This window comes from Saccoglossus kowalevskii, chromosome 22 (assembly GCF_978046115.1).
Source record: "Saccoglossus kowalevskii chromosome 22, keSacKowa6.1, whole genome shotgun sequence".
Lineage (NCBI taxonomy): Eukaryota > Metazoa > Hemichordata > Enteropneusta > Harrimaniidae > Saccoglossus > Saccoglossus kowalevskii.
In genome coordinates, this window is record NC_140662.1 from 27,178,475 (window position 1) to 27,193,977 (window position 15,503).

Below are 15,503 nucleotides of genomic sequence, written 5' to 3' on the forward strand. Positions count from 1 at the left end.
AAACTCAGTATGGAGAAACCAACGGGGATCGACATTCCAAACAAACAATCGAAATTATCAACGAAAGACGAGATTTTTCTAGATATTTACAAACATACTGTCATGACAAACATATGTAAAATTAACAAATACACAAAGAGGTGTAATATTAGGTTTTATTTTAGGCTTAGAAATATTTTCTTTCACTCAGCCCATGCATGTAACTGCCATTTAGCTTTACGGTCCTTCAGCATCGGGGGAAAACAACAATAATTATACAAAACACATTGCGAAGACTCAACAATCAGGAAAGAAACCCCAGACAACCCTGTCGTACTTGTGTTGAAATACATTTTGTATTTCACGTCAGAATATTGTTTAAAATAAAATATTCAGTCCAAGCCAAATCGAGGTCAAAGGGTCAGGTTGCGTGCATATAATTATATATAGTTAAAACAAAAAGTATTTGAACTTTTGTCAGCTGTTCAACATCTATAAAAACCAGAAAGACAATTATAAGACAATGTGAACCTCGGAAATTATTCTGTTAGTCACGGTCCGAATTTTAAATGCGCGCGAGCGAGCAGGTGGGCGGTGATATTTCGGGGTTTGCGCGGTCGAAAATAAAGCGGAAATTGTTCGGTCGAATTCAACAAGCGGTCGCAAAAGCGAGAGAAAAAGGTGATTGGAAAGCGAAAGCGGGCGGGAGGTTGTGCGAAAGGAGTACTGTAACTTTGCACAACTTTCTTTTAAATCGTTTTATTTTCCAAGTCAATATTCTATTTTACTAATAAATTTTTTTTCTAACGCAATGGCGAAGAAAAGAAAGAAAGCGTTGACAGACGAGGCAAAGAAAAATCTGCCACTCAGTGTCGCACTCTGACACAGCAATTTCTTTTTCAAACATCGGCCATTTTGTTTCACCATGAAAACCGTTTTATTAGATGTCTTATCTCAGACACTTGAAGGATTAGCTTGTTTGTAAACTGTCAGCGTGTACAGTGGGACAGTAATGTTTGTCAGAGGATTATCCCTCGTTGTTCGTTTGCATAACAATGGAAAACCCGAACGTTCCTGGAGTACGGACTCAAATGCCAGCAGTTTTCTTCATTTTTCGCGCTCGAGCTTGAAATTATCCATTATCTGACACTCTTTATGAGTTCTATGATATCAGTGGTTAATATGTTTGGCCATTTTTAGTGTATATTTATAATAATGCAGCAAATCTACAGTGTTTTATTAACCAAAACTGTTTTTCGCGTTTTTCTCTAGTTGAAGTTTTGATCGAGAACGACTCATTGGGACCGCCGCCAAATCAAGTGCGTTCGGACTAGGACATTCAAACTCGCAGTTATCGTTCAAAAGATAATGATGGTGCGAAATATGTCTGGGTTTTTAAAGAAAATGCTTTGTCACAGAATAATAGTCTGTTAAAGGTGCCAAGTATGAAATAATTTGGGGACAAAAAAACAAACCTGCATAGAAATCGGAATAATAGGTCTTTTGATTATCGGAGACGCATTTCAATGGACTTGATTACGGACAATGCATAACTTAAATTTCGCAGTGTGCTCTCGCAATCGCGTACTTAGTCATTTTTACAAGGTTCGCCATTTTTGATGTCACGTGATAATTATGTAAACAATGTCTGTCCAGTTTGTGCGAACTTGCACCTCTATACTTAGTCTTTTGATATATATAACCTAAATTACTGTTCTGAACGAGACAACAGACAGAGAATGTTTTATTTAAAAACGTCACAAAACCTTCTCGCTACCTTAAAATATGTTGTGAATTTGTCTATACTTACTTCGCGGTTGTCTATATTGGTGGTAAACGTGGAGAGCACCAGCCCGACTCATTCCATCTTTAATCACCTCAGAATGCCCATTATATTTATTAACTTTTACAATACTATTATCATGCCAGTTGGTAACATATAGAGATGATTCAAAAATAGTAATTCCATATAAATGTGCAACCTGTGTAGAAACAGATAACATTAATTATTAGGTTATCCTGAATGGCGATGTTTGTAAATAGTGACAACTGGTTTTTTAAAACTATTTTCAAAACTAAACTATTTCTAGTCCATCATGCAGTGATGCACTATAGCACTCTCATTCGGAGGAGCTACTTCCAAATAAAGATTTAGAAAATAAGTAAGTCTAAAATAAAAGATAAGACCTTTGTAATAAATGCAGCCTTCTCGTGACAAAACGATCGTAGAGGGAGCAAATTACAACTTTGTTTTTGAAAGAAAAGGGTCGGATTTACAGAAGTCTTAAAATAAAACCCAGAAAACAATGGTTGGGTAAACCAATCATGTTACATGTATGATATACCATCTGTGAACTGTCAGGTTTTAGGGGAAAGAAATAATAAAAGTAAAGAGAGATGACACAAAAGAGGAGAAATTGGTACAAGATGAAAAGATGTCATGGTGTAGAAAGAATGATGAGAGGGGAGAAGAGAGGTGAGAGGTGAGAGGAAGCAGGTAATGGAGTGGTTGAACAAGATAAAAAAGAATGAATCAATTCAGGGGCTTGAAGTCACATTCAGTTACATCTGTAGAAAGTACATGTACAAACTATTCCCTACACCATTATTATCATTACCATTAAACCCCCCTAATGCAGCAAAATTTAAATTAAAAAGAAATATACCGGTAATTTAATCATTGTTAATTTAACACACAAACAAAAATAACACATATTTGTTAATTCTGAGAAATATTCCTGGAAACAGAAAGATGTATTATGATTTAAAAGAAATTAGTACTGTACTGTAAACAATTGCAATGACCCTTGAAACACTTGACCCTTGACCTTTCATCTTATACCTACAAATCAATCCAGCAAAACCTATTTTTTATATGCGACAAAACACGCTAAAAACCAAAGGAATTTATCCCACTTCATAGCCAGATTTTGTTGCCTCATATTTTGGCACATATTTGTTTTCTATAATTTTCTTCAAAGGTATTCATTTTTTTAACAAGAACATGCAGACTACAGAAGTAAATTATTCCTTAGGCTGTATTCTCAGAGACCTCTGCAAATGACAAACTGTGAACAAGTTTGTCAATTTGTATTCACATATCACATAGGGTGAACTGTGAACAAGAAACCATCTCTTTGTTTTTGGCAAGTTTATATGGTGCACACACATATGATAACCATATAAGAGACAATGGATATATTGACGACATTTCTAATAACTAAACAAATTTAAGTTTGATATTCAGCCATCATTGAATTCATTCGCCATTGTGCATGCCATATTTGCTCTATTAGTAGCGCATATGTTTATTTAAATGAGATGTAATATTTCAATGACTTATTATTAGCATACAATAAATGCAATTGATGGCTTACATGTGCTTCTAATAAAGATGCGCTTCTAATAGAAAAAAATTCAGTATGTGAATATGTAGAGGATTTGAAGACCTCAGAACCAAATCATGGAAGGTTAAAAAATTTGACAATGATGGTGAAAGGGTGAATATATAACGCAAATCATTTTAGCTAACCGTTTGACCCTGAACTACAGTTCTTCGCTCATTTCCCTCGTATGTCATACATTCGATGTAATCAAGATAGGCATCCACCCAATAGACCTTCTTTTGATCATAGTCAAGGGTAACGCCATGCGGGAAAACAACTTTTGTTGTTACTAATGCAGTCACACCAGTACCATCCATGTTCATTCTAACCACTTTGGGATGAGATCCCCAGTCAGTGTAAAACAGTAGACTGTAAACAAATACAGATATAATTATTAGGTTCACACTTCACAAAATGAAACAGGTTTGATTCTTGTCTCAGTATATCAAATTTATCCCAAATTTTGTAGTCTGGTTACATTCCCATTATTTTGTCAGTCCTTTTGAAAATGCTGTATCAACTGATGGTCGCCACAGGGACAAAAATGTACTCCCTATTTGTGATGATAGAATGAATTTAAGTATATTGTTTAAGACAAATATACAAAAATAAAAAATGTACATAGATTATAAATAAATGTAGGGAGAATTTTAATTATGTTTAAAATATGGCATTTATCCAGGTTTTGTTCAGTCAAATTGACACCTTCTAGGAGTAAGATCAGTCTCATATACAAAATTGTATAATCCACACATAAACCAGTTGAACATTTTGAATCAATTAATAAAACAAAAATTTAAAATTTTGTGAATAATTTTTTGTTGTTGACAAAAATGGCTGTAGTCAGCTCAGTTTTTTCGAAATCTGAAAATAACAAACTATGCATGGCACAGTCCCTGTTAGTTATCAAATTTAAGATATAGTTTTGTTTATAGTAATACAGTTGGAACATAAACATGTCAGGGATATGGATCCAGTACTGAAGCTTGATTATGATGATTTTTTAGCATTAAAATGATTGACATTCAGTCATCTTGTATCTGATTATCAAACGAGTATTTTATTAAGACATTGCTCAGGAACCGCATTTATAATTAAAACAAAATGGCCACCAGTCAGTCATTTTGAGTATATCTGTATATCTATGACATGATGTATAATGAATCTTTAAAATTTTAACATAATCAGTCAAAGCATGTCAGAGATACATGTACGGCTTTTCTACTGCATTCATTAATAAAAACAAAATGTTCACCGGTCTGAAAAACAAAATGTTCACCAGTCTGAAAAACAAAATGATGTGCATCAATAATGACGAACAAATAATGTCACAAAAATGGCCGCATTTTGGTCATTTTGAAGCAGATCATGAAACAAATTGATGTACAATGTGTAAGTGAAGTTTAAATGTAATCAGTCCAGGCATATCTAAGATATAGGTTCACACACAGAGGTGTGAACTGCCTTGAACAGGATTTAACAACATTCAACCAATTAAGAATTTTTGTTATTTTTCTGAACAAAATTTACCACCAGTTGGTCAAAGGTCAACCAAACGATTTGATTTGCATAAGTATCCCATTTGTACCAACTTTGAACAGGCATGTTTGAAAAATTATGATGGATAAATGAAGGCAACATTTCCAGAATTATATGGGCTGGAAGACCCACAAAGTATCAGGATATACTGTAAAACATGTCTTTTCAGCTAGCATGTCATTTTAGCTAATTTAGCTAATCTGTAATTTTGCTAATTCAAGATGTAGCTAATTTAGAATAAAGTACATTCTCATATGGAGATAGTCGACACTTTAGCTAAATTAAGATTCTGTTAATTCATGCCAAGAGTCAAATCTGCTAAAATTGCATGCAGCTATTTCAACATCTTCTACAGTACATGGTGATGTGAAGGTATGTACTTACCCATCGGCAGGGTCTAATGCAATACCACGTGGGTTTACTAAATCTACATCCAGTATGGTAATACACATAGTAGTGTTGGGTTTGCACAAAAATATCCGGTTAGCAACATCATCTACAAAGTATATATTGTCAGTAATCCAATCAATGGCTAGTTGTTCAACATCTGAAAAAGAGAATGAAATTTAGCAATGCAGAAACAAATATTAACAATGCATTTTCCTATTGCATTGGCAAAAGTCACAGCACTACAATAATTGCTCCCTAGGAAAACTTGTTTTTTGTCACATTTGAGCATGTGGATTTTTGAAGAGCCCCAAACTCAACTGTACACATTAACTGCTGAAAAGAAATGCAGGGTCTTTTACCTAAACTTAAAGTTCTACTGACAATCAGACTATCAAAAAACAATTGGACACATGTAGTCCCCAGACTAGTAATACAACAGACTCGCAACGCCTATTGTTTAAGGTGTTAATCGGCTTAATTGTGTGTGCCATGCTCGGTAGCAAAGTTTACCGAACACCAGATATTCTGCACACTTGGGCCTTCCTCGGAAATTGCATATTTCTTCGTAAAACGAATACGGACATTCTTAAAACAACAGGAGATGCATTTTGGACATTTTGACCTTTGCAGCTGTGTGAGAATTTTAAGAATCGACCAACAATTAGGTGAGTTACAAGTAACTGAATGTCTTAGTGTTTACCTCAAATAGTTTTTGAATATAAAATGAGCAACTTTGAAACGATATTTCTCGCTGTTGTGAATTTTGCGGAAGGTTTCCAATATTTTTTTCGGAGAGAGCATATCGCTGCGTTTTGAGAGATCATACCACTTTGTGTGTTACCCATTTTGTTTTCGTATTCCAGGGTACCAAAACATGGGATAGCTAGAGTCATGTACATGATATTTCTCAGCATACAATGTATCAGCGTAATCCGGTTAACGGTAAAAACTGGAGGTGTGTTATTTTTGTTCCGTTCGACTTCATAGTACGCGATCTACATGTTGTTCAGTGACTGTTTCAATGGTCTATTGTGTGTAAGTATTGTTGCTATTTCGAGTTTCACTGATTTTGTTACAGTTTTGTATAAAATAGCCCAGTATATTTCTTTTTATTCTTAATTTAAGGAAATGGAAAACACGAGATCGCTCAGGGATTGCCGATCTAGGACTGCCAAGTTCTTCAGAGAAATTGTCATTATCTTCGTCAAAATGTTCTCCTAAAATAGCTTCCCAGTCGTAATTTTTCTGTAAATGCCATTTTCGAAGTTCACTGACAACCAGTGTCGTCTATGCCACTTCCTGTGTTTGACTCGCGATGCTTGGTTGGTTGTAATATGAATAGATCTCGATTTATTTTGTGAGATCTAATGATAATCTTGTTGCTCCGCAACGTTTACTCGGTAGGATAAGAACAGATAACCTAAACAAAGGTGGCACGAATTACTTTCAGTAAGGATTTGAACTCTGAACCAATCTGTCATGATGTGACAACCTAAACTACGAGCGACCATTATCATGGTCAACTTTAATTACTAGTTTTATGTTATGCAGATTATTTCATTAAGTAAACAAATTAAAACTCACTATCAAGGTGGAAAAAAATTGGGATATCCTCCACTGTTGCAGGATCCATGGTAGCACCATTAACACTTTTGAGTTTACTTGCACCAGTCCCCAAGTCATGGTGTACCCAGCAAACCTTCTGCTGGTTGTGGTGAAAATCTAACGCAAGTGCTTGTCTACTTGGTACGTAGTCGCTGATGAAATCAGTTCCATTAAGTAACAGCGTCATGATATTTATAGAGTTTGCAATCACTAACTTGGGTTCTTCCTCTGTAAAGAGATATATTAGCATAAGATGGAATTTCCAACATTTTGGCGAGATGTAAACACAACAAACACACTAGTATCCCAGAATGCTTTATTCAACATACAACACCAGAATAATTTTCTTTTTATAAATATGTATTCAAATACATCATCATCATTGTTGTGAGAAAGTAGTTTTCTCGTTTTTGTTTTTGACGCTAAAGAGCAACATGTTTTCCGATATATTTTCTCAAGTTACTATACATATATGTTTTCACATTTGACCAAAATCTTTTGTTGCCAGATTCAAATTTTTGGGCAAGATATTCATAATTTTTTTCCATCTAATATCCATGCCATCCAAGAATCTCAATAACTGAGTTTTTTGTTGGATTTATTCCACATTTGTCAAAATTTTCAAAGGTTCAGTCCTGGTAAAGTTTCATCATACAATGTAATATATACATTTGCTTTCTAAGATATTTTAATCATTGACACTATCTCATGCACAATATTACGATCATGTGGCTTCAAGGGAGTTGAGATGAATACAGGATTGTGTTTGGTAAAGTTAGAGTCAGTTGTACATGTGGTGATATACTAATTGATTGGTCAGGAAACACACACAGCAAGGTTTACACAAATAATGTCGCTGGTCATTTCACTTTCCTAAATTTATCACAGTAAATATTTGAATAAATTTCTGAATTAACTTGCGACTATTTATGCATAATTTAAAAAATATTACATATTAATATTGAATTTCTGAGTAAATATGAAACAAAATTTAGTAATAATGACATACACACTAAAATACAAATACATCTATTAAAACAGGAAAGGACAAAAATTACAAAACACAACTTGTACATGAATGTGGTTATTTAGTGATAAAAGGATGAAGGAAAATAGAAAAATCAATCACAAATAGTACACCTCACCTTCCCCTTGAGAAAAGAAGACACAAACATAACACAAGAAAGAGAAACAGCAATTAGAAACAAGACATGACATGACAAAACTGTGCATAGATCAGAAAGTTTCCAATAAAAACAATTTATATTCATATTTATAATCTGATATATTGCAGGCTACATGATTTCCCTACATTTGTTTTTATTGGGAGTGAAATTCACACTTCCAGGAACATTTCTCTTAGTACTGTTTAGGCAGAAGAATCACCTATGATTAGGCTAGTTTCATTTTTTAATTACTTGAAAATTTCAAAGTCAAAAGTAGATTTTTGACAACATTTGTTAAATATGTGAAAATATGTCCATTTGGTTAAAAATTAAGAACAAAATCATAGAAAAATATAAAAAATGTGTAAAATGTTGCACTAAAGTAATGGTGGGAAAAAATAGTTTGCAAAGGGTGAACAAATCCTTTTTCTAAAGAGTTAAAATTTGTAAGAATTGAATTGTTTTCAAATTTAGAAATGCAGTGACATAAATAAACAATAATTTACAAACATGTGCTAACAAAGACAGTGAACTAAACATTTATCTAAACACTTGTGTTATTTGTCATAAAAGTAGTATTCAAAGTGAGATGAATTTTAAATATTTTGGCACTAGTATAATATGTATCATGTTAATCTGACAACATTCGCACCAAATTTTCACTCAGAAATCGTTTATAGCGAGCCTTATTGTGATCTTGGGAATATTATATGAAATATTGAACAGTCTGCATGAATTACAGATTCACCATCTTTGTAAATGATTACAAATGACAGGTGAACCTCTGTATTGATCCACTCTCATCAACACACTTAAGTGAGTGAGAAAACACACATCAACTCAGAAGCAAACATAGTTGAACTCTGGTGACCTTGCCCTTTGTTATATAATATAATTCCCTTTATCATAGTTTGTTTCAATATAAATATGCATTGTCATAATTAATTTTGAATACAAACAAGTTTTGGGGTTGAACCAACAGTGGGGAATCAGTCTACCGAATGTCCTTAAAAGATGTAAATATCTTACAAAAACATTCGTGCCTTATTTGTTTAATTATTTTAAGGAACATAATTTCCAGCTTTATTGAAAGTAATTGAGATATTTTAGAATAAAAACAAATGTGTCATTACAAAAAAAAAGTGCTGTATTTAGATGTGAATAGATTCATAAAACATGCAAGATAACAGAAAAGTTTAGCCGGCTTTAGTTCAAGTATTTTGTACAGGTGTCTGTCAAAAATGAATGATTCACTGAGACAAATATGAACTGCCTCATTGTGTGACTACTGTATTATATGAAAAGTAAAAAAAACACCCTTTATGAATAGCTATCATGTTGCAAGCTCTGCTTTGTATGCAAATCAACTTAAATAGTTGGTGTCCAGTGGAGGGAGAAGTCAACAGTACTGTTGCCTCCTGAGAAACTACATCTTCAAACACTGCAATCTCTGAAGTGAGTTTTTAAACTAGTATTATAAAAACTCTATCATTCTGTTCTAATAGCTGAAACATATTCCTGTGAGTTTTCATTTGTCGAATGAACTGTTTGTCAAATACAGAATACATATATTTTAGAATAATTTTCTTTTTAAAATGTGGATGAAATGTTTTGCTTTTAATGTATTTTTTATGTATTGTTTTTGATTTGATAACTTTTGACTAAACAGATTTTCTATTAGCTTCAGATCTTGATCAAAGTTTGGCACCCAGTTCATAGCAGTGCTTATATTGATTTTCTGACATCTTGTTTTCTGTAAAGATTTTATTGGTAGGTTTGCAAATGTGTATCAGTCTGTGCAATCTCTCCATGAGTTGGTTTTGAAACCCAGTATGGGATTCTGAGATACATTACCAAGGATATTATTATAAGATAAATCATTTGCTTCATTGAACACATACAACAATGCATATTTCCACTGAGATCAGTGACCTTTGATGTGTATCACCAGTGATCAGTCAAGTAGAAACAGTCAAAATATTTTATCAGATTTTCTCAATTTTTGCATGATATTTTCATACAGGACATCTGTTGTTCAAACTCAGGGAAGACTTTATACTGATGAATAAGGTGACCAAGTTTGATAAAGTTTGGAATAGAATTAGTAAAGTTATTATGCACACAATAACAATTATTAACAACGACGACAACAACAACGACGACAACGCCGGACAAAATTTTTCCCTTAATATATCTTTCCCTTCCATCTTTGATGGTACGGGCAAGGTAAATATGACTGGCAACATTCAATGAAAATTCATTGAAAACTGTCAGTATATATTTCCCACAATTTCTACACGATCAAATCATAAAATAATTCACTTTATAGTCCCAAGACCCAATAGAGATTGATGAATGATCTCAGAATGCAAATATACAGTCACATTACAATATTCTCCTGAACTAAACAATAAGAGAACAGTGCCCTCTAGTGGTGAACACAACTGAATATCGTATTTGCTCAGTTCCAAGTGCATCCCCAATAGAAGTGCACATAAAATTAGATTTTGACACAACTTTGTTGTGTGTAAGGTAAGGTACATACACCAGTAATAAAGAAAATGTGAAGTCACATAACATACTGATTGACATTCACCATCAAACTATTTTTTTAAAGTAAATCCTATCAATTCCTTCGTCCCTGTTGAATAATCCCACAAACAGAAATGATAAAGCACATGGTTAAATGGTTACAGTCATCATACTGTGTGATGTTTGTAAAATGTATATTTATGATTAAACACGCACTGTGTGGTGACTGTGGTGCTTCAACCTTTTCACCACCAGTTCCCTCTTTTCATCACAAAATAGTCCCGTTTACAGTCTGCGATTTCCTCCAGAAAATTGAAACAAAAAATAGCCAAATTTTTTAGTAAAAACTGATAATTGACTCAAATTGTGTCTGTTGGCTTCAAAATTAGGGTTCATGTCCAAGAATATTGAAGAATATAAGAAAAAGTTACAGAAAAATGTGGGCGAGAAAGCCTGGTGGTGAGATGGTTAATATTGATACAATTATGATACATACCAACTACAATATCACAATCTTGTCCAACCAGTTGATATCCAGGTGCACAGCTGCATTCATAATTGCCAATATTATTAATACACATCTGTTCACAAACACCGACTATTTCCACACATTCATTGACATCTGAGATAACAATTAAAAACTTGTGAGAAATTCCATTTGAGCATAAAATTACTGAAAATCATGGAAGTGCTTGTAAATACTGTCGTTATCTATCAACCATTGTAATTGATTTATTTTTCCTTTGAAGCACCAAAAATCACTCTAGCTCTTACAAATATACAGCGAATTTCATAAAGGCATGACAGTTATTTTATGAAAATTTATTAAATATAATAAAATGAGAAGACATTTTCATTGGATATATGAGCCAACAGCCATTACCCATGAGTCTTTGAGGGTCCCTTCAATCTTTAAACGATTTACTACCATGTGCCTAGATGGTAATTTATATTGCTAGTATATAACCACTAAAGCATATCAGTACAAATCCCTTACCAACACAGGACTTGCCATCAGGCCCGGCTTTATATCCATTATCACAAAAACAAACTGGTCCCAATGGTCCTATTCTGCAGTGCTTCTCACATCCGGCATTGGCACAGACATTCTCATCCCCTGTAGAAGTGATGACAACATAATTGATTCAAATTTCTTATTAGATTCGTCTTGTCTCCATTGCACAAAAATTATCACATCCACATACATGTAGTTGAGTTATTTGAATTTAAAATTTGATTGAAATATCAACAAATTGATTTCAAACCACTAGTGTGCTTGACCATTCATTTTGTAGACATTGTACAATACCATCCCATAGTTGAGTTAATAGCATTCAAAATTTGATTTAAATATATTTAAACTTGTATCAAATTATTTACTATAGTGTTCTTCTAATTAATGGCTTTCCAATTTTGATTCAAATTTATTTCAAATTACTCACCACAGTGTGCTCCTTTATCAGATTCATCTCGTGGACATTGAATATCATCACAGTTATCATTTGCATTAAAAATTTAATTTATTGGTAAATATATTCGAATTTATATCAATTCACTTAAATGCAGTGTGCTCTTATATAAGATCCAACTTTTGAACAATGTACAATGGCACCACACAGTTGAGGGGATAACAAATTTGATTGAAGTACGGTATATTCAATTTTTGATTCAAATATAGTCAAATTTATATCATGTACTTATTTTAGTGTGCTTCTTTATCAGATTCATCTTTTGGACAATGTACAATATTATCACATACATGTACTAGTAGATGAGTTAATCAAATTCAAAATTTGATTCAAATTTATATCAAAATACTTACTACAGTGTGCTCCTTCATCAGATCCATCTTGTGGACATTGTACAATATTATCACATAGTTGAGTTACCAGTATACATCTTTCAGTTCCCAGACATTGAAAATAATTTGCTGGGCATGTGAATGGTGCTGGAGTGGGACCTAGGAAACAAAACGTCACAAAATTATCAAAAAATTATATAAATGAGTGAAAGCATGCTGTCAACTCTGTTTGCTTATGTAAGCCATTAAAAGATCTCCCAAAATACATTATTTATTTTTGACAAACTGCAGATCAAAACAATAATGCACAAAGACAATCATTTTAGTAAGGGGGTGGGGGTGGGCGGAATGATGCAATCTTCCTGTCACGCATCACAAAAGCATTTCCTTGCTAGTGCATCTTAGAGTTTTATTCTTCAAATAGGAAATGAAAAATTAACCCTACTAATTTCAAACTAATCACCATAAATCTTAAAAAGTTTTCAACATAACTAGTAAGGAATATTCACATTTAAATTTGAATTTGATCTATACCTGCAGCAACAATCCAGTAGACTTGTGGGCTAATTATCAAATCTTACTAGATCTCATTTAAGCAACTTACACATGTCGTGTCAGTTAACATTATATTGTAGCTAATTTGTATTTACACTATTTGAGTCAAATTCAAGTTTTGAATTGAATGAAAAGAAGATGACACAAAAACTTCAATTCAGCTAAACCTTTTTAAGATGCAATTAATTCAATCAAAATTGACACTAAAGCTACTCAAAATCAAATTTGCTAAAATGACATACAACAGTTTTAAAATATTATACTATTACATAATGTGACAATTTTTCCCAGAACAAAAATATATTTTCTTCATTTATTAGATTTCACAATTCTTGTCCAGCACCTGCCATAAACAAATATTTAATCTACTGATGCTGAGCAGATACATCATGTATCATTACATTCGTCATACTTCTACCATTCTCTGATTTATTTAATCTACTGATGCTGAGCAGATACATCATGTATCATTACATTCGTCATACTTCTACCATTCTCTGATTTATTTAATCTACTGATGCTGAGCAGATACATCATGTATCATTACATTCGTCATACTTCTACCATTCTCTGATTTATTTAATCTACTAATGCTGAGCAGATACATCATGTATCATTACTTTCGTCATACTTCTACCATTCTCTGATTTATTTAATCAACTGATGCTGAGCAGATGCATCATGTATCATTACATTCGTCATACTTCTACCATTCTCTGATGTATTTAATCTACTGATGCTGAGCAGATACATCATGTATCATTACATTCGTCATACTTCTACCATTCTCTGATGTATTTAATCTACTGATGCTGAGCAGATACATCATGTATCATTACATTCGTCATACTTCTACCATTCTCTGATTTATTTAATCTACTGATGCTGAGCAGATACATCATGTATCATTACATTCGTCATACTTCTACCATTCTCTGATTTATTTAGTCTACTGATGCTGAGCAGATACATCATGTATCATTACATTCGTCATACTTCTACCATTCTCTGATTTATTTAATCTACTAATGCTGAGCAGATACATCATGTATCATTACATTAGTCATACTTTTACCACTCTCTGATTTATTTAGTCTACTGATGCTGAGCAGATACATCATGTATCATTACATTCGTCATACTTCTACCATTCTCTGATTTATTTAATCTACTAATGCTGAGCAGATACATCATGTATCATTACATTCGTCATACTTCTACCATTCTCTGATTTATTTAATCTACTGATGCTGAGCAGATACATCATGTATCATTACATTCGTCATACTTCTACCATTCTCTGATTTATTTAATCTACTGATGCTGAGCAGATACATCACGTATCATTACATTCGTCATACTTCTACCATTCTCTGATTTATTTAATCTACTAATGCTGAGCAGATACATCATGTATCATTACATTCGTCATACTTCTACCATTCTCTGATTTATTTAATCTACTGATGCTGAGCAGATACATCATGTATCATTACATTCGTCATACTTCTACCATTCTCTGATTTATTTAGTCTACTGATGCTGAGCAGATACATCATGTATCATTACATTCGTCATACTTCTACCATTCTCTGATTTATTTAATCTACTGATGCTGAGCAGATACATCATGTATCATTACATTCGTCATACTTCTACCATTCTCTGATTTATTTAATCTACTGATGCTGAGCAGATACATCATGTATCATTACATTAGTCATACTTTTACCACTCTCTGATTTATTTAGTCTACTGATGCTGAGCAGATACATCATGTATCATTACATTCGTCATACTTCTACCATTCTCTGATTTATTTAATCTACTAATGCTGAGCAGATACATCATGTATCATTACATTCGTCATACTTCTACCACTCTCTGATTTATTTAATCAACTGATGCTGAGCAGATACATCATGTATCATTACATTCGTCATACTTCTACCATTTTCTGATTTATTTAATCTACTGATGCTGAGCAGATACATCATGTATCATTACATTCGTCATACTTCTACCATTCTCTGATTTATTTAATCTACTGATGCTGAGCAGATACATCATGTATCATTACATTCGTCATACTTCTACCATTCTCTGATTTATTTAATCTACTAATGCTGAGCAGATACATCATGTATCATTACATTCGTCATACTTCTACCATTCTCTGATTTATTTAATCTACTGATGCTGAGCAGATACATCATGTATCATTACATTCGTCATACTTCTACCACTCTCTGATTTATTTAATCAACTGATGCTGAGCAGATACATCATGTATCATTACATTAGTCATACTTCTACCATTCTCTGATTTATTTAATCTACTGATGCTGAGCAGATACATCATGTATCATTACATTAGTCATACTTCTACCACTCTCTGATTTATTTAATCTACTAATGCTGAGCAGATACATCATGTATCATTACATTCGTCATACTTCTACCATTCTCTGATTTATTTAATCAACTGATGCTGAGCAGATGCATCATGTATCATTACATTCGTCATACTTCTACCACTCTCTGATTTAT

At 33.1% G+C, this 15,503-nt stretch overlaps 1 protein-coding gene across 1 annotated transcript in view; it reads right to left on the reverse strand.

The window, feature by feature from the left end:
- Positions 1 to 15,503, reverse strand: part of LOC100368132 (prolow-density lipoprotein receptor-related protein 1-like) — a 202,734-nt gene that overhangs the window by 133,206 nt on the left and 54,025 nt on the right. Inside the window, exons 5-11 of the mRNA XM_085495859.1 lie at positions 12,420 to 12,545; positions 11,595 to 11,714; positions 11,094 to 11,219; positions 6,879 to 7,127; positions 5,289 to 5,451; positions 3,512 to 3,734; positions 1,790 to 1,961 (exon numbers count right to left, since the gene is read on the reverse strand). Coding sequence (XP_085351985.1) covers positions 1,790 to 1,961; positions 3,512 to 3,734; positions 5,289 to 5,451; positions 6,879 to 7,127; positions 11,094 to 11,219; positions 11,595 to 11,714; positions 12,420 to 12,545 — 1,179 coding nt within the window. The remainder of the gene's footprint in view (positions 1 to 1,789; positions 1,962 to 3,511; positions 3,735 to 5,288; positions 5,452 to 6,878; positions 7,128 to 11,093; positions 11,220 to 11,594; positions 11,715 to 12,419; positions 12,546 to 15,503) is intronic.